The 24,628-nt window shown below is 40.9% G+C and overlaps 2 protein-coding genes across 2 annotated transcripts; one reads left to right on the top strand and one right to left on the bottom strand.

Moving 5' to 3' along the window:
* Positions 1 to 295: 295 nt before the first annotated feature.
* On the top strand, positions 296 to 5,274 carry LOC137795656 (E3 ubiquitin-protein ligase RNF14-like). Its single transcript, XM_068593297.1, has 7 exons — positions 296 to 449; positions 691 to 821; positions 1,012 to 1,845; positions 3,257 to 3,335; positions 3,581 to 3,784; positions 3,961 to 4,133; positions 4,245 to 5,274. The coding sequence occupies exons 1-7, from the start codon at positions 296 to 298 to the stop codon at positions 4,383 to 4,385; spliced, it is 1,716 nt and encodes a 571-aa protein (XP_068449398.1). The 3' UTR covers positions 4,386 to 5,274.
* A 4,258-nt stretch (positions 5,275 to 9,532) lies between these two features.
* Positions 9,533 to 23,824, bottom strand: zmat3 (zinc finger, matrin-type 3). The gene is made up of 6 exons (XM_068593308.1): positions 23,662 to 23,824; positions 18,414 to 19,120; positions 18,193 to 18,333; positions 17,711 to 17,877; positions 16,767 to 16,870; positions 9,533 to 15,476 (listed from the first exon to the last, which is right to left on the bottom strand). Exons 1-6 carry the CDS (start codon positions 23,783 to 23,785, stop codon positions 15,268 to 15,270), a joined length of 1,452 nt encoding a protein of 483 aa, XP_068449409.1. The 5' UTR covers positions 23,786 to 23,824; the 3' UTR covers positions 9,533 to 15,267.
* Between the last annotated feature and the right edge of the window lie 804 nt (positions 23,825 to 24,628).

Below are 24,628 nucleotides of genomic sequence, written 5' to 3'. Positions count from 1 at the left end.
TGTAACATGATTACCGTAACTGACCTAACCCTCCCACGCAGGGAGAGTTGCTGCAGGATCCTGCGCGTTAAGTCACGTGATGAGTCAACGGGGCGGGGCGCAGGTTGCGTTCACTGTCATGAACTCCTGGGTTAAACTCGCTTGTTTTAACGCCCCACTAAAGGCACTCAATTATTGTTTGAGCAGTCAAGAGCACCGAAACTAAGGGGGAACTTTGTTGTCTGCTTGTTTCTCTCAAAACAAGCAGCTTCTCTGATATTGCGAGTGGAAGGTGTAGTTTGTTGTGACAGGAACGATGAACGCGGACATGGAGGAGCAGGAAGACGAACTGCTCGTCCTCAATAGTATCTTTGATTCCGAGGAGTTCGTCCGGGATGAATCGAAAAATGCCGGAGAAATCCGAGTGTCTGTTGAGCTCCCCGCGGACTTCACCGTGACTCTGAGAGAAGGTAAATACGCTCGGCCCGAGAAATAGTATGCTGTTCGTGACATGAACAACAAAATCGCGTAAAGTACGATTGCAAGAAAATGTATTTAATCAAGAAGTTTCGAAAATATTTCCCAAAAGTAAAACAGTAAACATGGAAAATGATACTAAGTGTTATACATAACTTCAGTGTCCGCACCAGACTCTGTGACAGCATGAGAAATGATGTGGAAACAGGAATTCCTTATTTATTTTCCCCTCAGGTGAAACGCTGAGGCAGTATGACATATCATTCCTACCACCTTTGCTCCTGACCTTTGACCTACCAGAGGACTATCCATCCTCTTCCTCTCCTTCCTTGTCCCTCACCTGTAGCTGGCTCACACACAGGCAGGTAATCAATAGACAATTCAAACATTATTGTTTTTTTTTGTTTACAACCTGCCCTGGTCACAAAGAGAGAGAGAGAGAGAGAGAGAGAGAGAGAGAGAGAGAGAGAGAGAGAGAGAGAGAGAGAGAGAGAGAGAGAGGGAAATGCAGATTGCAGAAGATTACATCAGTCTATGTGCCCTCACCTCCCACAGCTCTCTGCACTGAGTGCTCAGCTCACCGATCTCTACCAGGCCACCGGGGGCGCTGTGGTGCTCTTCTCCTGGGTACAGTTTCTTAAAGAGGATGCCCTCAGGTTCTTGGACATCCATGCTCTGTTGGAGCTCCCCTCTGATGAACACTCCACCCAGTACGACAGCCAGGACTCATTAAATGCTGCTCTCTCAGAACCGAAGAATAATCAACACACTCCAACGTCAGGACCCACTAGTTGTCATGCCGTAGATCTTTGGAAACCAGACTTCTACACACCATCCTTGGAAGTTGAACATCCGATAGGAATTCTTGCCGATGGCCAAGATGCTTCAACCTCAGACCGGAGAAGCACAGACTCGAGGGTGGCTGAGCAGACCCTCCAAACGTCAGAGTTTAAGATTGACGACCAGAATGATCTGTCCGATTTAAACAATGTGGACATGTCAGCATCAGTGTTACTTCCCCCAGGGTCAGACCCACTGGATCCAAGTGATCAAGGTGCTGCTTCTCTGCCCATCCCCCCAAGAGAATTCCCTCAGAATGAAGGCAAAACACACGCTGGCCTCTTGCTGACTCCGTCACAGGCCCTACTGTCCCAGCTCTTGATCTACAATGCGGCTCAGACACAGAAGGCGTTCTCCACCACAGTGTTTGACTGTGGTGTGTGTTTCATGGGCTTTCTCGGTTCAGACTGTGTCCAATTGCCCGAGTGTGGCCACATCTTCTGCAAGGCCTGTCTCACCAAGTTCTGCACGCTCCAGATAACAGAAGGCAACGTCAAGGCCGTCCGCTGTCCTGAGGCAGACTGCTCTGCCACCCCGACACCTTCACAGGTACAGTCTCTTCTCCCTGCAGCTTCTTTCTGAATCTCTTTTTTGGTGATTTTTGGACTTTTGGATAGGGGACCAGATTGCAAAATGTGTTTTTTACTACTGTGCTGAAAGAAGTAGTTTAATCCTTAACTTAAAGTTAAATGAAGTGTCTTGAGTACACTTTTAAGGACATTGAGTACCTTTTTTAAAGCACAATCCAAGAAAAAAAGTATTATTATTAAAGGGACAATGTGTAGGATTTGGTGTTATCTCATGGTGTGGTTGCATATTGCATCCAACTGAATACTCCACAAGCAGATCAGATAAACTACAGTGGCCTTCAGGTAACGTAAAAAAGGCTCTCTCTAGACTCTAGAGTCACTGTTTTGGCCGCTCTGGGTTACTGTAGAAACATGGCTGTGCAACACGGTCTGTGAAGAGGACCCGTTTCCTATGTATATATCAAGAGCTCACTTTCAGCAATGAAAAAATGTGTAGTTTCAGGTGATGGCACAGTAATGAAAACATAGTGATGAATGTTAAACTCCATTCCTGCTAATAAATCCCACCACAGGAGATGTGGATGTTATTTCTGGTTTCTATATTGTTAGAAAAATTCACTCGACCCCTCGCAGTAAAATCCTTAAAACAGGAACATTTATTCGTTGCAAGGAAGGAGCAGTCAGAAGTACAACATGATAGACAAATTGCATATCCAAGACTGCTCAAAGATCTCTCAAAGAACCACCTCTTAAATACTCATCATGACCACTAACAGAAACCCTCATGACGTCTTCGGCCTACACACACTGTCCCTTTTATGAAAAAGAAGCAATACTAAAGTTTTAAAATACATTACAAGTACAAAGCCTTGAAAGTCGTTTGTAAGTATGACAGAAGTGTTACTTAAACGTACGTACTTAAACATAAAAAATAAAAATGACTCATTATACAACATGGAGTTGTGTTATTAATGATGGTTTGAAATGTACATATTCTTTTAATGCTGCTGATGCACATTTTAGCTACATTTTTCATACACTATGTTGGACGTTTTTATCTAAAACAATGCATCGTATTTTATAAGATGATATGTTTTGTGTCATTATTTTTAAAATCTACAAGCACAAGTTCACTATAATAATTAATGTAAAAAACACAGCATTTTTATTCCACACCATTTTTCCTGTAAGATGTATTAAAATGAAATAAAATTGGGTATCATAAAACAGAAGGTACCTCAAAACTGTACCGATGTACGTAGTTACCTTCCACCACTGGAGATGTGGATGTGATTTCTGGTTTCTGATTTTCTCCATCCACAGCTTTTTTGGCTTTTCTCACATGCATTTTCTTGTTACTGTATGCACATGTGCAGAGACACTGTACACCAATACACACCTCAATCAACAAAGTCTCCCCTGTGTGGCAGGTGAAGTGTCTGGTAGGGGAGGAGCTGTTCAGCCGCTATGATCGTCTCCTGCTGCAATCTACTCTGGACCGCATGGCTGGTGTGTTTACTCTATATTCTTGTTCATCTGAGGATGTATTCAAAATATTTATCCTTCAGAAAACAAGTTAAGAATATGGCAAATTCAAAGAATTTGATAGATTATTCTTCAGTGTATTTAAAAGTGGTTTTTTTGGCAATTTAATTGTGACAAGCATTTTTAGCACATTGTTATGAATGAAAACTAAGTCAATTTTACATGACGGTATCCCTGCTCATGTTTGTTCTTTCCTCCCCTTCCCGTAGATGTGGTGTACTGTCCTCGACATGTTTGTGGTTCGGCAGTCATTGTGGAGAAATCCAGCACTGCAGCGCAGTGCTCTGTGTGCGGCTTTGCCTTCTGTGTCACCTGCAAGAAGACCTACCATGGAACAGATAACTGTCTGGAAAAGAGGAACACGAAAATACGGCAAGCACAGGAAGCCAACGCAGACCTGCCACAGTCACAAGGTACAAGCTTGGCTATATTGTTATGTTATTCTAATGTTAATTTGTTACGAAACTTCTTGTATCTGTTGAATGCAGACTCCTTCATTTGTAAAGTAACTCGTAACTAAAGCTGTAAAATAATTGTAGTCAATACAACAAAAAAGTCTGCTTCTGAGGCAGTGCTCTGTGTGTCTCAGAGGGGCTGAGTGCTCTGTGGGACGACTATGCCAGCGGCAGCAAGCAGAGGCAGCGCCTCCTGGAGAGCAGGTACGGCCGCAGTACGATGCGGGGCACTGTGCAGGAGTGTCTGAGTGTGGACTGGATGGCCTTCAATAGCAAGAACTGTCCTCACTGCTTCTGTAAAATACAGGTATTCACTTACTCACTGATCGGCACTCATTTGCACACAAACACCAGAGCACAGACGTGTGATTACAGACGCATTGTAACGTTAGATATATGTTCATGTTGTGCGTTGTAGAAGAACGGAGGATGCAACGTGATGACGTGCTCTCAGTGCAGACAGCTGTTCTGCTGGGCCTGCCTCACCAGACTGCCATCACATGGCCCATGCAATCACTTTGAGAACGGTGTTTGCTCTCAGTTTAACACGCCATATTAAGGTGAACCCGGGTTTAATTGATGAAATGAATTATGCTTCTGTTTACTGTGTCACAGTCATTCCAGTGAGCCAGCATGCACAATGCCAGGACTAAATACCACCTAAATGCAACAAGGCCATAATTAACATGATTAATCATCCCTGTGTTTACCCCGCAAAGACATGTCAAAAATAGCTTATGGGAAAAGGGCCTGTACTGTCCAGCCTTGGGCGTCGAGCTACCCTTATAGCTGGCAACTGGCCACCAGCCATGGAGGGAATGAAGTAAACACATGTTGCGCATGGTGTGCTGTTTTCAATTGCACTTCAAACAAATACCTGTAAATATAAGTGCTCATTTTGAGAATATAAATATGCAAATAGTATAAAAGCAACTAGAATGACGTGGAGCATGTTGCCAAATAGTTATCATCTTTACACAGTTTGAATCTGCCAGTGGTGGAAGAAGTACTCTACTATTAGCACTAATCTAAATCCAGAATCATTTAAACAATACATCATTGCATCACTTATCATGTAAAAAGTACAGCATTTGTTTTTAAAGTGTGGTGGTGTATAAAGTAGCATAACATGGAAATAATCAAATAAAGGACAAGTACTTCATAACTTTATTTCAGTACAATACTTGAGTAAATTAACTTTCCACCACTAGAATCTGTACACTATAAATATTTGAGGCTTTTGTCATAGACGTGACAAGAAATCATTTTGTCTAATTCATAGCAAAAAGCCAAAACACAGCACATGTATTACTGTGTCATGACCACTAGATGGTGCTAAATACCAAGAATGTCAAAAGAGTTTGGTTACTTTACAAGAGACCGCTTTTGGTCATAATAGGAAATGCACTTTTTATTTATGAAACATACTTTATCATTCACTATTTAATAATGAGACAATGCATTAGTGAAAACTGTGATGAGAGCATGTTTGCTGGTCTAGATGCAAAATCACAGAGTGTGCTTTTCGTTATTTAAGTCAGAGTGTACCAAAGCTACATTTCAGCCACACTAATGGTTGTAACTAATGGTTCTGCTACTGATTCTCATTTGTTTGTTTGTCAACCAATTATTTATTGAATTAATTGATTTATAGTTTGATTAACTGAAAACAGAAACTAGTAAAAAAAAAAAAAAAAAGAAGGCCAATCATAGGTTGTCTGCCCGACAGTCTAAAATCTTCTAAAACCTAAACATATTATTTAATTAGTTTATTATGAAAACAAACAGATATTCATCTTTGAGGGTCTGAAACCAGGTAGATTATGTTTACAAATTACTTCAGCAATGAATGGAGTAAAATAATTGTTGCAGTTTACTTTTATGTTAATCAATTTATTGATTGAGCAAATAATCATTGCAGCTCCAGTACCCAAGGAGTTGCTTTGAGACTCTTTCAACTTCCTGTCATGTGCTTTATGTGTGTAAAGTATTTAAGTTTCAGCTGTGCAAAAACTGAATTGCGATAAAGTTCTGACACAAACGAGGGCTGTAATATTGGAAATGTTTACTACTTTAACTGCAGGGTGCCAAGAGCACCGAACTTGGTAAGTTCTTTTTGCACTTTTAAAAAAAAGTAATTCTTTGCTTTTTGACTATTTTTATGTTTTCTTAACTGTTTTTAAATCTGCGTTATGTTTTGATGCGTTTAATGGTTTTATGTAAAGCAATTTGAATCGCCTTATTGTTGAAATGTGTTCTACAAATAAACTTGTCTTGCCTCTGAAGCAGTTTGCACACTTGATGATTGTTATATAATTGAATCAGAATCTGAATCGTTTAATTGCCAAGTGAGTTTGTACAAATGAGGGATTTGTCATGGCGGAAGGTGCATCATATCAGTGACTATGACGATAACAACAACAGCAGCAACAACAAAGAACATTTAACTATACAAAGTGAAAGTATGAAAATGTAGATAAAAACAAGTAAGTAATAGGTAAATATGTAAGGATGCAGTAAATATGCAGTAAGTAAGTAAGGATGCAAGTAAAAATAAAACGATCAATAATAATAAAAATAAAGGTGAAGTGCACGGAATGAGGTTACTTTTTTTTTTTAAAGTGACAGGTGAAGGGGAGAGAAGGGAAGGTCCAGGGGGAGACAGAGTCAGTCAGTGGGGGACCCGGGCTATATTGATGAGCCCGACTTTGTGTGGTGGGTGGTCTTGGTCCTGATGGACCTCAGCCTCCTGCCAGAGGGAAGGGACTCAAAGAGGTTATGTCCAGGGTGAGAGGGGTCAGCCACAATCATCGTTGCCTGCTTCAAAGTCCTTAAAGCGCAGAAGTCCTGGAGGGACGGCAGATTGCAGCCAATCACCCTCTCGGGAGAACGGATGATGCGCTGCAGCCTGGCCTTGTCCTTGCACATGTTAAAAAGAGAATACTTTTTTACTTTTATGTTCCAGTGTTTTTGCATTATTCTGTGTACCATGTGGTTCATTCCTGTACTGCTGTGACATTTAAACTGAATAAATAAAGTATCTCTCTATCAAGCTAAACTTAATTTTTTTTTAGCAAATGTCATCCAAGTTAAGTAATGTCGCAGTAACTTTTGCGCAGGGAATCAAAAGTTGAATTACTATAATCATAGTCATAGATACCAGTTGCCAAGACTGCTGGGAAATCTTCTAGACTCAGACTGAACGCTTAACACGTTATAGGCACCATACTTCAGAAACGCACAATTACAAAACATTTTTAATGATGACGCTCTGTCGAATGGCACCCTGCAGCTATATTTGTTTGCCATTTTGAATCTACTCACAGATTAGCTTCCTGTATAGAGATTAGAAATTTATAGCTGTCTTTAATACAAAGCCAAAAATACTATCTGTGTGTGTGTATGTGTGTGTGTGTGTGTGTGTGTGTGTGTTTGTGTGTGTTAAATGTATAGGTGTGTGTATGTTCAATGTATAGGTGTGTGTAAGTTAAATGTGTGTGTGTGTGTGTGTGTGTGTGTGTGTGTGTGTGTGTGTGTGTGTGTGAGTGTGTGTGTGTGTGTGTGAGAGAGTGTGTGAGATTGTGTCTCTTCCAAGAAAAATCCAGTTTGCACAGAGCAGTCATCTCTTCCTCATAAATGTCTCAACAACTGTTTGCCTTACTGACCCCGCAGGGCAGGGATGACTGGAATCAGAGAAGTCGGCAATGTGTCTGTGGTTGTCAAGCCTCTTTTTGTTGTGGTACATGTGAGATATAAAAGACGAATGGAGAAAAAAGGCGCTTAAAAAAAGAAAAACAATAGGGAGCAGCAAACCCACAGAACTTATAACTCACACAACTTAAAACCCACTTAGAAAGTAGAAAGAGCCCCTAAACAAAACATGCAGGCCACTGTGGCAGCAAAAGATTTGACTCAGTTAAGCCCGACTAGGTAGGTGTCAGGTGACAGAGTTTTCAAGAAAATTTGGAGATTGGCACACAGGGGTAACAAGAACATTACTGACGGCTGCCTTCCACTTGAATATCTCTGTCTTATGGACCTGACTTACTTGACAACACAAACTAAATCTAAATGAGCCCCTTTTATTTGTGACAATGTGTGTCAATGCAGGAGCTATCGCTGTAGCAGAATGCCAATGAAATGGTCATTAAAAGGAGATTTTGATATTGCAATGATGGCTCAATTTCTTGAAATATTCTCAAACAGCAAAATAAGAAATATATAAAATATGATAAGTGACAATAGGCTAATTACAATTCTGGAATGAATCAGGATTAAGTAAGCATGAAGTTGCTACCTGAACTAGTTGTGCCTCCCCACTGTCCATGTCCTGAGTTGTTGAGTGGTTTATCAATGTATTGATGATCTTTTTGCCTGAATATATAAATCCTGTATAAATATAATAGTAATATTCTGTGTCATGAGGACAATCTCCTCATGATGAATTTCATAATCTAGATGCAAAGGTGCCTTTCCTTTATACTGTATATAGAGCCCTATATGGTTGAGCAATTGCACGGATCATTTTGTTCTGAGAAATATTGCAACATTTTTCCAAGACCAATTAAAACCCAGTGCATTTGTCCAGTCATCTCTATGGGAAGAGTTTATATTGGTGTCTGAGCCAGATGATTGTCTATCATCTCCCTAAACTGTCTGTTTGAAACAAATGCTGAGTGAAAATGTCCAGACACAAAGAAAAACTGTTAGCAGGTGCTGCATGGATAAACTTTTAGTAAGGATAATTGAGTTTATTCATTAGATTCAGCGTTTGAAATTGAATAAGACGTGCTGTATTCTAAATCAGCAGCAATGCCGCTGCAGCATTTAAGGGCATGAATTGTGCAGAAGTGTTACATTATGGAACCAACTAAGACATCGCTGCCGACACATACCTCAAAAAGCGTTCATCCGCTCCACTTCATACTCGGCGGGTGCTTTGTTGTGGACCAAAGGGAATGCCGTGTCGAATTTGGGCCACGGGACGCGTTAAACATTAATGAACGTTGAATAAACAAGTGAACATTATGTTTTGTTCGAAAAAGTGGACAGAAAACCATACCCCGGCAAAAAAAAGCCTTCCTCAGGGGAAAAAAAGGTTGCAGCTTACTCCCAGTTACACTTGTGGAATATACACTGGTTTGATTCTGCCTGCAGTGGTTGTCTGGAATCAGACATATTTTGCCAAAAACCAACAATAACTACAGCATAAATATCTTTATGTATTAATTTTTTACTGTATTAATACAGAAGTTGGACCGACTTCAATGTGCCAGTACTCCTACTGGTGTTTACTGGCCAAGTCAAGCCCGGATTACATAATTGAAAATAAGAGAAAGAACCATCCAAAGGCAGGAATCCAACCTGGGGCCAGTACACCACATTTCGAGCAATCTGTTCATAAGATGTGTGAGATATTTCGCTGACAGCCAAACAAACAAACTACCAGGGGCACAAGAACAGCTTCTGTGGCAGAAGTAATATAATGAGTAAAGCTTGGCTATCAGAGCGCTGGAAACTAGGCTATTGAGAGCATCTCCTCCCTGAGAGCCAATAACAGCGTCAGCTCACAGAGTGGTTATTTCCCCCAGAGCGCTACGAGTCGAGCCGAGCTGCGGGAGGAAACACACGACACACACGTTCACTGAAATAATCATCAACTCAGCTTGGTTATTAATATCATCTGCACGTTTATTCATCCGTCAGAAAACACACACAGCCTCAGTACATCAGTATATCAGTCGTTCAGGCATCCATCCAGTCAGTCAGTCAGTCAGTGGTATATTGGCATCATTGATTAGAGGCACTGAAAGTGTGCTGAGGTTTTCACCGAGGGTACACCAGTGTATACTGCTCTGCAGGGGGCGCTGTTCAGGTGTTTTGGGGCCCCTGACAGAAGATGGAGGTGAGGGGTCCTGAATCCTGTCAGTATAAAAGACTGACTCAGTTTGTAGACCAGGAAACATAGGCTTTCATGTGAGACAAGCCTCACTATGTTTTGATTGAGCGACAACATTAGAAATCAATGCAGCTGAAGTGGACAAGCACATTCTATATATGCAGGAAAAAGCAATATTCTTTTCTCTTTCTGGCCAAGAATTAAAGGAGGAAATTGACACCCATCTCATGTCTGTCCCACTTTGTATGGAGCTGGAGCCAGGAGGTGATTAGCTTCGATAAAGACTGATGAAGACTGGAAGCATGGGGAAAACAGCTCGCCTTCATCTTATTTATTCCAGAAGCTAAAGGTTGTATCCCACAACCTTTTTCTTCACTAAGTTTTGCCCCCCTTTCTGAGTACTTTAAGTACCAAATGTCCATCTTGGCCAAATACTTGAGCAGGTTGTTTTAAAGTACACGAGTGAGACCACAAACGAATGAGATACGTATTAATTAGTAAGCTTCAAACCATAGACTGTATATAAGAAGTGGGCTTTGTCATCGTGACGTCACCTGTCAGTTTGTGGACCACCGTTATGGACCCCCAAGTTCGGCAATTTTCGCGTCACCATCTTCACTTTTTGCAAACCTTGAACGGAAGTTGCCGCTTGGCTTTAGACATGTTGGTTGGCAAAATGTTTTTCGTTGTTTCTCCCTGTTTCCAGCTCTTATGCTATACTAAGCTAAGCTAAGCACCTCATGGCTTTAGCTCCACACTGTCGATATCAATCGATCTTTAATTCACGGCAAGAAAATCAGTGTTGCCCATCTGCCCTGGTCTGATCAGTCAAAAAGTGCAACACATGGATAAATATGATACACAGCCATAACAGCTCCAATTTCTCACCTTGTAAACATTAGGATACAAATTATTGAGAGGCAAAACATGACAATGGTTGCAAACTCTTCACTCAACGACATAAGGTAGCATACCTTATTCCAGATTCGTTCCAATGCCCTTGAGTAGAATCTGCACAGCATACAGACATTTCCAAACATGTTAATCTCAGGAAAAAAAACAAAACATTCCTGAACAGCAATCCTCACTGTCATATTTTCTCTTCATGGTAGAAATATCTCAACAGTTATTAAGTATGATTTTAATCATGCACGAAATAAACCAAATACAACTGATACGGTGCAATATGTAACACTTTTCTGTAATTTACAATGAAGCACTGATGTTATAGTTATGGTGCGGAAACACATCAGCGTTCAGATACCAGCATTGGTTAATGGCAATGAAACCAACCATTGTCAGTGTAATATAGTTACCAGCTGTTACAGTTTTCTAAAAAGTAAACACAGTCAGAACAAAGCAAACAGAAACAGTACCCCGGGTATTTAAACTATTTCAGTATATTACTAGACCAAACAACAACTAAACAGTCTTTCCAGAAGCATTGACGCCATCTTATCAATTCCAGTGAACACAGAGCGAATACATGTGCAGATTGACAAAGTATTAAACCTAATAACAGTTATTGGCCATATGTAGATGCCTTTACTTTCCACAGTGGTGTCTTGATTTTGTTGGCTTTCGACTGCTTAAAACATTTGTGCAACCAATGAAGATCCTTAAATGCAGAATGCTGTTTAACTGCAGCAATATCAATCCAAATAGTCCTGTTTAAAAGGAGCAGTTTAACAGTGTTTGGTATGTTTTGGCTCATTACCTACAAATGGTGTTTTCCATGTTATTTCAGGCTATTTCCTTTATTTTCAATTACTGCCTCCTGGGTTTCTTGAATCAAATAAAAGTACCATTATATTGACACTTTTTGAGTTGTTCCCTTTGAAACTCTTGAACAAAATACTAGTAATTTGAATCTTGTGAAAGTCTTCTTGTGGCCTCCGTCATTGTCCCAACTCATATAGTGGAGGGCCAGTGATATTTTGTATCTACAACCACTGTTGTGATAGTTGTAATGTAGTCTGTTGTTTGTTGTTGTTCTTTTCCTGAAATACTGGGACACCGTCACCTCTGACGTCCAATAGGCCGAATTAACATGTCAAGGAACCAAGAGCAGACATTTCCTGTTGGGACCCTATTGACCTCCCACCCTACAGTGAATAGTGTTTTGTATTCGCATTCAGCACAGTGCAAGCAGCAAACTATACATGGTAGCTTCATTATTTGCCCAGAAACCAACCGCTGATCTGCTGGAATGATGCCATCTAGCGAGGGTCCTGATTTCCAAATGGTTACAGTTGTACGCCACCAAACCGTAACCTAATTAGGATTGGTTGCATGCCATATACATCTTCTCCTTGTTTCCTTGTTTCCAATAATGCCCAAAAATGCCAAAACAATTTCGAAGGAACAAAAAAGCGTTTCCAATGTCTAGATCAGGTAATTTGTATGAAGTAGACTGTATGAAGGAATATGCAGCATGTGAGCACAATACAAAGAAGAAGAAAAAGGGTATCCTAACAAGTATAAAAACTAGGTTTCGACACAAGGTTTCTCTACAAATTAGGAAAAGGCAAGATGAACTAATATTGGAAAAACCTGCCTTAGTTAATGTACTTAAGCTGGGCCAAAACAACTTTTAAATTGATCAAAGTACAAAATGTAATCGGCATGCAGTGACCCTGCGTCTCTTGGGGTCTCGCTTTGGTTATCCACACCAAGGCCATAACCTGTAATGAGGGGTCTCCATGAGATACTTTAAGGGGTCCAGAGCCAGTACAAATATACGACAGGATAGGAACGAAAAAGGTTTATAGGTTACTGTCTTAAAGGTTCTTTAGGTGATGGCTGTTAGTATATTAATAGTTTCCTCTGATCTCATTTCCTCTATTTCTTTGCAGCTTATTATTCCATACAAGGTGTTCAGTAGCTTCATGTGAGCGTGAGCCTGTTAAACCTGATGAAAGGTAATTTCACCCGTTCTTTTATGTCAGTAGAAGTGTGTTATTTCTCGGAGGAGGATTGCTATCGACAGACTGTAACTTAGTCTGATGTGAACATCTCCTTGACTGGCTGTACCTCACCCCAGCTTATATTATGGCTCTGATGTCATCAGCTCCTTACTTAATTTTTACAAACAGTACAGTGGGCTAAAAAAAAACAGCCTGGCATTTAGTTTCCTATTTTCAATTTGTCTCTCACCCTCTCTCATGTGTTTAAATCTTTAAACCCCACAGTATTTTGTCGTCACAGTGCTTTTCTCCTGAGCGTCCTCATTTGTGAGATCAGGTGTTTGGTTGTGCTCTCAGACAAATAAAAGATGTGAACAGCTGCCTCTCACCACAGCTAACTATACTAGGGTGCTGCTTTTTTTCCACTTCATATTGCTTCTGATTACGTGACCCAAACTGACCTTTGACTGATTAAATCATGTGAGTGTGCATGTGTGTGCGTGTGTGTGTGTGCACACGCAGTGCTGTGAAACAGGATGCTTTTTTCCTCTTCTGAATCACGACTCTATTTGTGTATACGAGGGTTGAAAATCTTGAGGGAAAATCCTTTCAACTGCTACATAAAATGACTTTTGAGGCATGAATAAAAACATTTTTTTTCTATTCAAAGGATTAAAGTCACACAAATCTATAAATAAGTATTAAAGAACAAAGGTTCAGATTTGTTCACCTTGTCATTGTCTTCTTTCGTCATTTAGACAAGTATGACAGTATAAGTCCAACTGCCTTGTGACTGCGTGGTATCCAGTCGCACTGAGCTGGAACAGATAATCAAATAAACAGAAACAGAAAACCTAATTCGATTCTGACTACATAACTGATCTTTTAAGGATGAACTTAACAGTGAAAAACAGCAGGACCTGGGTTATATAGGGTGAAAAACAAAAACAAAACCAACTACAAATCCAGACAGGATCCACGTCCCTCCTCTGCAGCATCTTAACACTGCAGTGAAACCTGGGTAATTAAATGATTGTCTTACAACCAGAAACATCTCGCAACATAGCAATGAACGTGTGCTAGAGCTCAGCACACGATCATTTGCAATGTTCAAACTAATTAGGAGTTTGGAGTTGAATGTTTTTGGCTGCATGCGTCACATTTGAGTTCCCACTGTGTTTGCACATTCCCTCCCATCTCAGTGCCAGTTTGGGTGTGTTGAGAAGACAAAGATTAAGGCTTCAGAAGATGCCTCAGAGACAGCCTCTGGCATGTGGTCCACCAGCACAGTCAAATGATGAGACTAGCAGCTTTTAACGAGACAGATGATATCATATTCACTTTTCAAGTGAACAAGGGCGTCGCCCGAAGTGGTATAGAGGGCCTACAGTAAAATCACCACACAAACTTACAGTGCTGATGGGTAGACATTCAGACACTCAGTGCACATTTGTACAAGATTCCTGATCCTTATTAAATAGATTGAGTATGTATTTACAATATGCGCTAGGCTAACATTAACTAAAGAATCAATAGTATACATGTATATTATCCTATATTTACACCTACAATGTTTGAGAATATTCACACAATATGTATGTGGATTTATCACAAGAAAATAGTTAGAAAAACCCAATCAATACTGCAGATTATTTTCCACTATTATGTCAAAATAGCTAGCCAAAGTTGACTCTTTAGCCTAATTCTCACTAAAGGCACAAACAAGGCTAGCCTGATACACAGCAAACAGATTAATGTAACACTGTTTCTACCAGACGATGTTGTTCATTGTGCTTTGTCTTTTTTTTTGTATTAGCGAATAGTGCTTTGGATTTTATAACCTGTGTTAGGTTAGAAAGATGTTGAATGTGTGGCTCTGTGGTCACTACAGGAAGTGGCCCTGAAGTCACTGCTGTAGGGCCTGTACAAAAAAACCTGCAGGGCTCATTCACACTCGAATTGAAACAAGTCTCACACTTTGATCTCAGTGGTAATGATTGTTTTCCCAGGAATGAGACTTGTTCCGACCTCGAGTCAAGTGTTTGCCTCTATTCTTCCTTTTACTTCTACCAACCAGCTCCTCTCTATTTTCCACATCTTGCATTCTCTCTTAATGCTTGAACCTTCTGCATGTCCCACTCTCTGTGCACCACTAGTTCTCTCCCTGTAGCCTGAACAAGCTCAAGATTTACATGCAATTAATTTGCATTCACCTGTATCCTGAGTCAGAATGCAGGTGGTGGCTCAAAAATGTAATCTGATGCAGTCTCTGAAAAAGTAAAAATACTTTTTGGACTTCAAAAATTCCTTACTTCTTCCAAAGTCCTGTTCTTATATTTACATTGCAGAGTTTCAATCTTCAGACTGAATTTCAAGAGCAATACCAAGATGAAATAAATCCATCAAATCCAATTATAGCTTCATGAGTTAGTAAAATATGAGGATTTAAATGTTTAAGCATATATCAAATTAATTGCAACAAGATCTTGAGGCCATTTGGGCTAATCCCTTCACTAAAGATGCCCTTCAACCATAGGCTAGTATTTTGATTTGCTGCGCTTTGGTTTTTGTCTCTCCACCTATTCTGTCCCAGTGCAATCTCTCTTTTCTCTTCCCTCCCTCCCCTCTTGTTTCTCTTAGCTGTAACCAAGGTTCTCCATCTCGTGCCGGTATCTCAGCTCGGACACTTTAGCTTTGTGCTGCTTGCTCTCCAGATGTTGCCTGAAGTCCGTCTCCTGCTCGGCTCCGCAGTTGCACATGGAGCAGTAGAACTGTCCGCTGGGAGTCACACACATGGCCAAGTCCCTGGGGATGCGCTGCCTCGGTCTGGGGTTGTAGTACGGCCCTGGAGCGAGACAAACAGAAGAGACGACGCAGGAGAAAGTTAGTCGGAGCTACACAGATGGCGAGGTATTTTAATGTTCTACAAATGGTTGGCAAAGTGCGTTAATTAATCCATTAATGGTTAAGCTACTGAATAAAATGTCAGAACATTGTCAAATGAATATGACTTACCCTAACCCTAGAATCTTAAAAGTGCTTGTTTTTATGGGTTAGCAGTCCCAAACCCAACAATATTAAGTTTACAATCATACAAAACCTTTCAGCCAGCCAGTCAGTCAGTCCACCACTGTCGTCGGGACCCAAATACTCAACATCTGTCGGAACGATTGCCATTCGACTTCAAACATATATTCACGGTTCCAAGAGGATGACTCCAAATTTGACATTAACATTTCCTTAAGCATCACCATGAGGTTCAAAGGTAGTTTAACTATTGGATGGACTCTTCGTCATATTGTTTTATAAATTAAACAATTAATTGATTATTAAAATGTATTGATCCACTAATCGTTCATACAAATAAGATGTTTTTACAAAATTGATTTTCAGAATAAACCAGCATCTCACACTTAATTATAACCTGATATATATCACTGATGTGTGTGTTAAAGATACACAAGTTGAATGGGATTACAACTAGGTTGATCATTGGAAAAAGAGTATTACCTGTTTGTGTGTGCATGTTACACATGAGCAAAAAGAGAAGGAGATAAGAGATAGATAGATTTTCTTTTAAACAGAGAGAAGGCAACTACAGGAGAGAGTGAGGCTATTTTGGGATTTGCCCATCAAGAAAACTGATTAAATCAGCAGAACATTGTTGTTGGTGTGTGTGCGTGTGTGTGTGTGTGTGTGCACGCGTGTATCTGTGTGTGAGAAAGAAAATGGATGAGTAAGAGAGTGAGAGAGGACTACTTTATGATTTATCTTGAGCCGAGTTGCTATTGTTTTTGTCCGACATAGAACGACAGCAAGAAAGAGATGGTTGACTGACGTCAGCAGAAAGTCTGACGTCATCTATTGTATTTTTTTTACACACACAGCCAATTTCACACAATGTGTTTGTATATGTTTAAATATCATATTTTGTGTTGTTATGATCGCTAAAATGGGTGAGTTTAGCCACTTAGGGTAGCTTGCTCGTACCGTATAGCTAATATTGGATTGTTCATTGTTTCACAAGACAAATGTAACCACATATTGTAGATTATTTGTTTCATGATAGTTTTAACATTATTGAGAGAGTGTCTGTTTGTAAGCCTCTTTTTTAGTCATTGTTAATATATTTTACCTGGCATGGATGCAGGAAGCTGAGGACTGCGGCGGTTTTTCACTAGTCTGTATTCACTGCCATCTTTCTTGTTTCTTCTTGGGGTCGCCTCAATGCTGCCATCCCTGAAATAGACAGTCCAGATCACTCCAAGTTTAGCTTGGCTTGTTTGGAAATGAACAGTTACCACAAATGAGTGTTAAAGTTTGGGGTAACTGGGTAACTTAACTGAGCGATTGTTATATAAAACTGTAAATCATAGGTTGTTAAATGATTTTTTCGAATAAAAGCCCAAAACTGCTGTATTTTCATGTATCGAACACCATAAAGAAATAGACAAATGAAATTAACAGTTTGGTACATGAGAAAATTAAAATAGCATTCAATTAGCCCAAATGGGCCCCAGTGGTCCCCAATGAGACCTCGTCTGAATTTTCTCTGTACTAAACCCTCTCTAACTTCAGAGAATGTTCATACATTGTACTATGGTTTGGGTTAGAGTTGACCTCACAGCTGCATCATTTCAAAGAAATGATCATCCCGTAACCTTTTCTGAGTCTTACTCTTCACCAGTAACATATAGACTTAGATTTACACATCTGAACAAAATCTCACATGTGTAGTCTTTTATTATAACACCAAAATTAAATTATTCAAATAGCCCAAGTGGTTTCAGTTTGGGAAAGAAATTTTTGTGCAGAGGCCTGAAAATAGGTGGGTTTTTAAAAGTAGGGTAACTTAAATCTCAAAACAAGTACTTTGGACTATTTTGGATCATTCAGAGTTACATGAATGAAAAGGACTACAGCCAAAATATAACTTTATTATTTAATTACATATATTTTTCTGATCTGTTCCTAATTCAGTTGTTGCTTCCAGGGGATTTGCAGGACAAATGCTTAAACAATACAACAATAAGGACAAGACCTCTGCATGCTCTAAAAGGTTTCAGTACGTAAACTTACATGTTACTGGAGTTCTGTTGAGCCTCAGCGAGCCGTAGCTTCTTGGCGTGGTTCTTGCCCTGGTAGTGGGCCTGTGCAACTGCCAGCGAACTGAACGAGGCATCACACAGCTTACAATAGTCATTCTCTGTGGCCAAGATGACCCGGGTTGCCCCCTTATACTGCGCCTGCAGACACGGGACAAAGCAGTGCAGTGTATATGCTGAGAGGAGTGAGAGAGTAAACAGTGAGAAAGAGAAGGAATACATTTGGTCTGTTGGGAGTAAGTAATTATTTTTAACTAGTAAATTGTTCAGTGACGAGCAGGCGATGTGAGATTTCACTGAGTGGAACAGAGTGACTCTGCAATATACTTCCACCTCCTCAAAGGGAAACTACCTCTGTTGGCAGACTTGTCCCTTCAGCAGCAGTACACCCACTTCTCCATCTAAAACTGTAACATTGAAAAAGATTGGGGCTGCGTGGCTCAGTTTGTATCTGACCTGCCGGCCTGCGTCACTTTCGTTTGCTCCTGAGCAGAGGGATGTCTGGCCAGTCGTCTCGAGGACTTCTGGGATCCTGATCGCTGGAGGCTGTTGACTGCCAGCGTAGAAATTTCGAAGCTTTTTACTGTGGTTCTTTCCCTAGACAGACAAATCGGGATAAATTTGTATTTATGTATCTTAGTGTTTTACATGTTTTAGACAGTTGCATTTCAACTGACCTGGTAGTGAGCCTGTGCCTGCTGAGCAGAGTTGAGAGTGACGTTGCAGAGTTTACAGTACAGTGGTTTACACAGTTCCCCTAACCCCGGAGATTCTTCCTGCTCATCCATCCCCAGCAGAGAGCCCTCATCCTGCGGCTGCTCACTGGCTGGGGCTGCCTGTCCCAGGAGAGGACCTGGGATTAGGCAAGACATTGGGAGCATCGGGGGCAGGTGGGAAGGGTCCGGGCCTGGAGCATGAGGGGAGGACATGGGGCCGGGAGGGAGGGGGAATCGGCAGACCCCAGGCGGTGGCACCAGTGATTGTGCAGGGTTCAGAGGTGGAGGTCCCAACGGTTGTATGAGGTCCATGGTGGGAGGCACTATTGCTTGTGTGTGGTCTACAGGTGGGGGACCCAAGGTGTGTGCCATTGGTGGAGGACCCAGTGGCTGAGTTGGGGCCATCGGAGGGGGTCCTAAGCTGTGTGATGGAGTAATAGGAGGATGTCTTAACGTGTGAGTAGCAGGCATGAGCGGGGGACCTAGGGTCTGAGTAGGAACCATTGTCGGGGGTCTAATTGCCTGAGCAGGGGTAAGGGGTGGTGGGCCGAGAGGTTGCCTAGGCACCATTGGCGGAGGCCCGAGCTGGTGCAGAGATTCCATGTGGTGGAAAGGCTGCTGGGGATGGCTGAAGAGACTCAGAGGAGGCTTCAACATGGTGTCTGGGCCTGTGGACAACGAAGGCATTTACACATTGAGTGCAGACAGACATTACAAATCAGAAAGAGATTTCTCACAAGCAAATTTAGTAACCTTGAAGAGGAAGGCAGTGTTGTATGGACGTTCAAGAAAACATAGAAAGCATTCAGCCATCCCAAGTGTGGTTGGCTCGTCTACTACTCTGGTCGAGATTGAAATATTGCAACAACTATTGGATGGATTGACATGAGATTTTGTATTTATGGTTCACAGAGGAATGATCGTAATGACTAATCTGGTGCCCCGATCACATCAAAATGATAATTTATCCAATTAAATATCTCAATAGCTGCCACAGAATTGGGCACATGAGCTTTTCCTTCGGCACTACCAATAAGTTGACATTTATGCTTTTGAGTAAAATGTCGAAACAAATATAGGATAGATTACAAAGAATTTTGGTTCAGACATTCAAGTTTTCCTCATTTCCTAACTTCAGTACAGCACCGACCTTTTGTCTATATGTTTATGGCCACCTGCAAAACTAAAAACATTATTGTCTGCCTCATCTGTTCTTTGTGTTTAGTGCTCATAAGCAAATGTTTCTCTGCTGACAGGCTAAACTGAGATCCTGTATATGTGGTGAATAATATACCTGTTAAACACCAGTATGTTAGCATGTGGCTGTTAGTATTTAGCTCATAGAGTTGTTAGTCTGATCTGGTGCATACCAAAATACACACTGGAGAATATTTGGGCTCTGATTCTGCCAACGTTGAATGAGTCAAACAATCTATATGTGCTGGTTCAACCAATTTTGAAATTGTGGTATGACTAATGGAAAATTATTGACAGTAAAGACCATCTGTTGAGGTAGACTCGGGCATGATCTCTTGTAGCAGATTTGTCTTGAAGCAAAGGTGCAATTTTGAGTCAATATCAATTAATAAATTGTACAGGAAGCAGGTCCTTTATGATTGGCATCAGACAGACACTGGACTCACATTGCTTATCTATACACTAATTTTCACTTAAATTATGTTTTGAAGATATCCTACGGACTAATGAATTAAAACAAATACAACATAAATAAAATATCACTTCTTGGCAATGATAAATAGTTGCCTTGCATTGGACCAGACTGCTAGGTGGACGTTGTGTATTGACAAATCATTAAAAGGACATTAAGATGGAACTAACCGATGTACAGTGACATTAAGAGAAGAAAGGTTTTATTCCTCTGAGCCCTGAGGCAAGAGAGATGTAAAGAGATGGGCGAATGGAAACACATTCTCGGACAGAGAAGCTGCACACTCCAGTGGGCATCAGAAAGATTAGGCTGAGCCTGCAGCGCCTGCAGTCATGCATATGGGACATTACAAACACATGCCTATGTACACACACACACACACACACACACACACACACACACACACACACACACACACACACACACACACACACACTCACACACACACACAGTAACAATAGCAATCCTCAAGCTTCTCTGATCACAAGAGATCTCTGCCTGAAGTGTGTGTGTGTGTGTGTTTGTGTGCGTGTGTGTGTGTCTGTGTATGTGTGTACGTGGTAAGCATGAGGGTGTACTTATAAAGAGAACAAGAAAGAGAGAGCATTCTATCAAAGAAAACAATTTGCTTTATGTGTGTATTTATTTGTGCCGCTTTAATGCTCCATGTTTTGTGTGTGTGTTTGTGTGTAGCCACATATATTGTCAGGTCAGTTATAGACCAACAGCTGTGTCAAAACTCACTGTGCTGGAAGGTTTTTATCTGGGATCCAATTGGACGTTCATTGGCTGTGATTCATAGACTCAAAATAACCTCTAGAGGTGTTTGTGTTTCCGATTGCTGTTCGCTGTCATGTCTGTCCGTTTCGTCCGTGTGGCTGCCTGTCTGTCATCGGCCTGCCTGACCTCATGAGAAAGGTATGCCGGGCAAGGCACTGACCTTGTTAAAGTCCTGTCAACTGAGAGATTCAGCCGGGCTGGATGAGTTGACTACACATTACATTTTTAGTGTTATCCAACTGTTACATACACTGTAAATAATATCAGTTTCACTACCCATTGGCATTGTGAGCGTTGTTTTGAAATATTGTCCTCATTAAAGCTTTTACATTTGATGGTTTGTGGAGCTTTTCATGAGGAGACATTCTTTGGTATCCAGGAAAAGCAAACCACAATTTTTTTGTGATAAGTTTGATTTGTTCATTGTGAGTGGACGATCAATGGAAAGCATTTCTAACAGAACCTCAAGCTTCAAAAGGGCATTGCAGAAACATCTTTTGACACTCTGAGAACCAAAGATGGAGGCCAAACAGGGTTTTAACGTTACATACATAATAAAAATAAATGAACATACTAAAGCCATCATAAGGACAATATGCATTGAATGAGGCCACCATGTTGTTGAATTAGACACCCCCGCAATGCTCACCACCATTACCGCCAGCCAGAACACAATCCACCAATCATGTTCCACATACTGCACTTTCCCAATCTAATCAGCAGAAATCTCATGACAACCCTTCAACCCTGATTGAGACCGCCTGCACAGCCGCAATTATGAGCACAAAGAGGGGTTAACTCTGTTTGCTTGATGTCGTCCATTAAGCAGTCCGAGGTAAACATTGTGCGACTACAAAAGAGATGACTAACATCACATGACTAACATGCATGTACAGCATATCACTTAGAATGTAAGGTAAGCTTGAAGCACACACTGCCTTCCCACATCTGAAACCCCTGCTGATGTTCCCTTGTGTAGAACTACTTTGCGTCGTGACTTCATGGAGGCTTTGCTGTGCACAGAAAGAGAGCAGGGCTGTGTTACCTTCCCATAGTTTTAAGCTTGATAAGCCGAGGTCAGTTTTTGGCCCAGACTCAGATTCAGGCCTACGAAGTGCATTCTACAGAGCAGCAGCACACATGCATGTGCACAGCAGTGGAACTTGCTGCAGGTTTGAAGGTAAGAGACATTTTGCCTTTGAGTTTTTGAGCAGGTCACAATCAACTTTGCAAGTCAAAATCAGGCAGCACTTGGCAGTTGACAACACATCAGATTTGTGAGGAGATATTGTTCTCGTAGTCTCAAAAGAATCAGCCAGAGTTGGGAAGAAAGTAAACTGCCTCAGAAGTTATTTATTAGTTCATCGCTTGTCACAAAAGAACTCCTGTCCTGGAGTTTGTTAATATCATGGCCTCCACTGAGAATCTCTAAATAGGCCAGGTCTTTATGTTCTCTGGAGTTTTCTCTCGCTGAACTGTCTTGTGTCACATCAATTATGGAGCAATGAGAAGCACATGCCTCCTGCACTTATTCCATCTGCTTCATTGGGCATCAGACAACTGCGGAAAGCAGCAAAGCCACATACACCGTACTGTACTTTGCAATTTACTCACTTGTGCCTTTACAATAAAGCCAGCCTTGCACTTGTATATCTCTGGAGCACTAAATATTTGAATATTTTTCCTTATAATTGAAATAAAGCGAGGGGTATACTCCAGCAGTCACCATTTCCTATGCATTAGGCTGCTATAAGCAATAAGTATCCATCCTTTAAGCAAACAACTATAGACATCTAATTATATAATAAATACTAATCATAATTTACCTGAGGCCAATTCATTTATTTTGACTGAAAAAAAGTAAGACAATCCAGTGGCATTTAATTGGTAATGGTATATAACAGTGAAAGGCAAACACACCCTCAGATTTGATTAATTTAGTCCAAATGTTTGGTACTTTTACTCTTATGAGGACAGAAATGATTGATAATTTACCAAATTTGTCATAGAAAAATCACATCATCATATGTTTTGGTACTATGTATTTGACTTCCAACAAATTACAATGACTTCCACTAACTTCCATCTGATACTTCATGCAGTCTATGCATTTATGATGGTAGTTTAATGGTAGGGATATTAGATGGATTGATCAGTCCCATGCTGTAAATCTGGATTATCTGTGTGGCTACATGACCATGTATTACATGCTGGCCTCAGGTCCGTAAAATAAAAAAATACAGCACCTGTGTTATCATCATTGGTGCAGGTGCAATGAAGGAGCTCTCACTGGGTATTTGCCACATGTCACCATCATCACTTGTGCAGATCGAGCATTGCAGTAAAGGAGCAGGAAGATCTACTTCTTCACATACTCTGACAACCACTTGATTGACTGCCATACCCAAGAGATGAAAGGGAACATTGCATTAAGGCTATTTACTGTTTAAAATTACAGTCAGACACCAGCACAGACCTGGGAGTCTCACCGGAGCTCTCTTACAGTACAAGAGATCATTCGGGTATCTCGACAACCTCAGATTTTGCATTGCAGCATGCATGCTCTGTAAACTAAACATAATTATGGCTGGTGCAACCCCTCTACATGGCATGCTGATAATGACAGCATCACCACGGCAGCCGTTTGCAACATCCACCTTCCTCATCTGCAAATGTCTCTGCCTAGATTTTCTCCATCCCTATTAGCGCAGGACTGCTGACAGTCGTAGGGGAGATCCTGTTTGGCAAGCCTCTCCTTACCTGGCAAACGGGCAAGATAATGGCTACTGCCACCGTAGCTGACAGGCGGCGAAGTGTAATTTCTGCAGTAATCCACACTCTGGTAGTACGCTGCATCCCCGTTCTTCAGCTGCAGCGCCATCATCGCAGGCACATCCCTTTGCCAACTTCTTCTCTCCAAAAAACCGGGCGACCAGGCAGGATGGTATAGTCTCTACCACACGCTCAAGACACAGGCTCACACCGGAGGGGTATTTCAAAGAGGACAGCGAAATACAGAACGCGTCAGTCAGCAATAATTCGTGTCACATGCACGACATATATACACAGTGTGTATTTACCTTCTCGTTAAACGTCGACAAAGATGTTCTCATATTTTTAAAGACAAAGACCTTGCCGAGGATCTTCCCGCTCCCCCCCCCTTTTTTGGTACAGTCCATTTCCGATGGACCCGCTGCTGATTTGCATGGGGAGCAATCATGACACATTGTATAAATATGTTACACCTCTGTGGTGCCCCCTGATCAGCCGTGTTTGTCTATTTATGAGTTAAAATCTGCAAGGAAAAGGCCGGAATAGTCTTTATAAAGTTGTCAAGAAGTGAAATGGGATATTGTATTAAAACTACATTTGCAATAAGAAACAACACGTATTCTTAGTAATTTATAAGAAAAAGAATAACAACAACAACAACAACATCAATTATATAAATGTGTTTATTGTTATGACTTTTATTGTTGATAGTAGTATTACTAACATATTTGATCGTATCATTGCCTACTACACTTGTATTACTGCAAACTGTATAAGATGCTGTTGAAAGCGCCACAGAAAAAAGCTAGTTTGTGGGCTTTGAGTTCAGACATTTTTCTCACTAACATGTCAATGTAATATTATTATAATATGTGTATATGTACATGTTCTCTATATTGATAACTGATATGTATTTGAATGTATATTATATTCAGGTCGTTACATATTGTTATAT

The sequence above is a fragment of the Clinocottus analis genome, unplaced genomic scaffold (assembly GCF_023055335.1).
Source record: "Clinocottus analis isolate CAN_PGR_092001 unplaced genomic scaffold, fCliAna1.0.p SCAF_29, whole genome shotgun sequence".
Taxonomy (NCBI): Eukaryota; Metazoa; Chordata; class Actinopteri; order Perciformes; family Cottidae; genus Clinocottus; species Clinocottus analis.
This window is presented reverse-complemented; position numbering and strand designations above follow the sequence as displayed.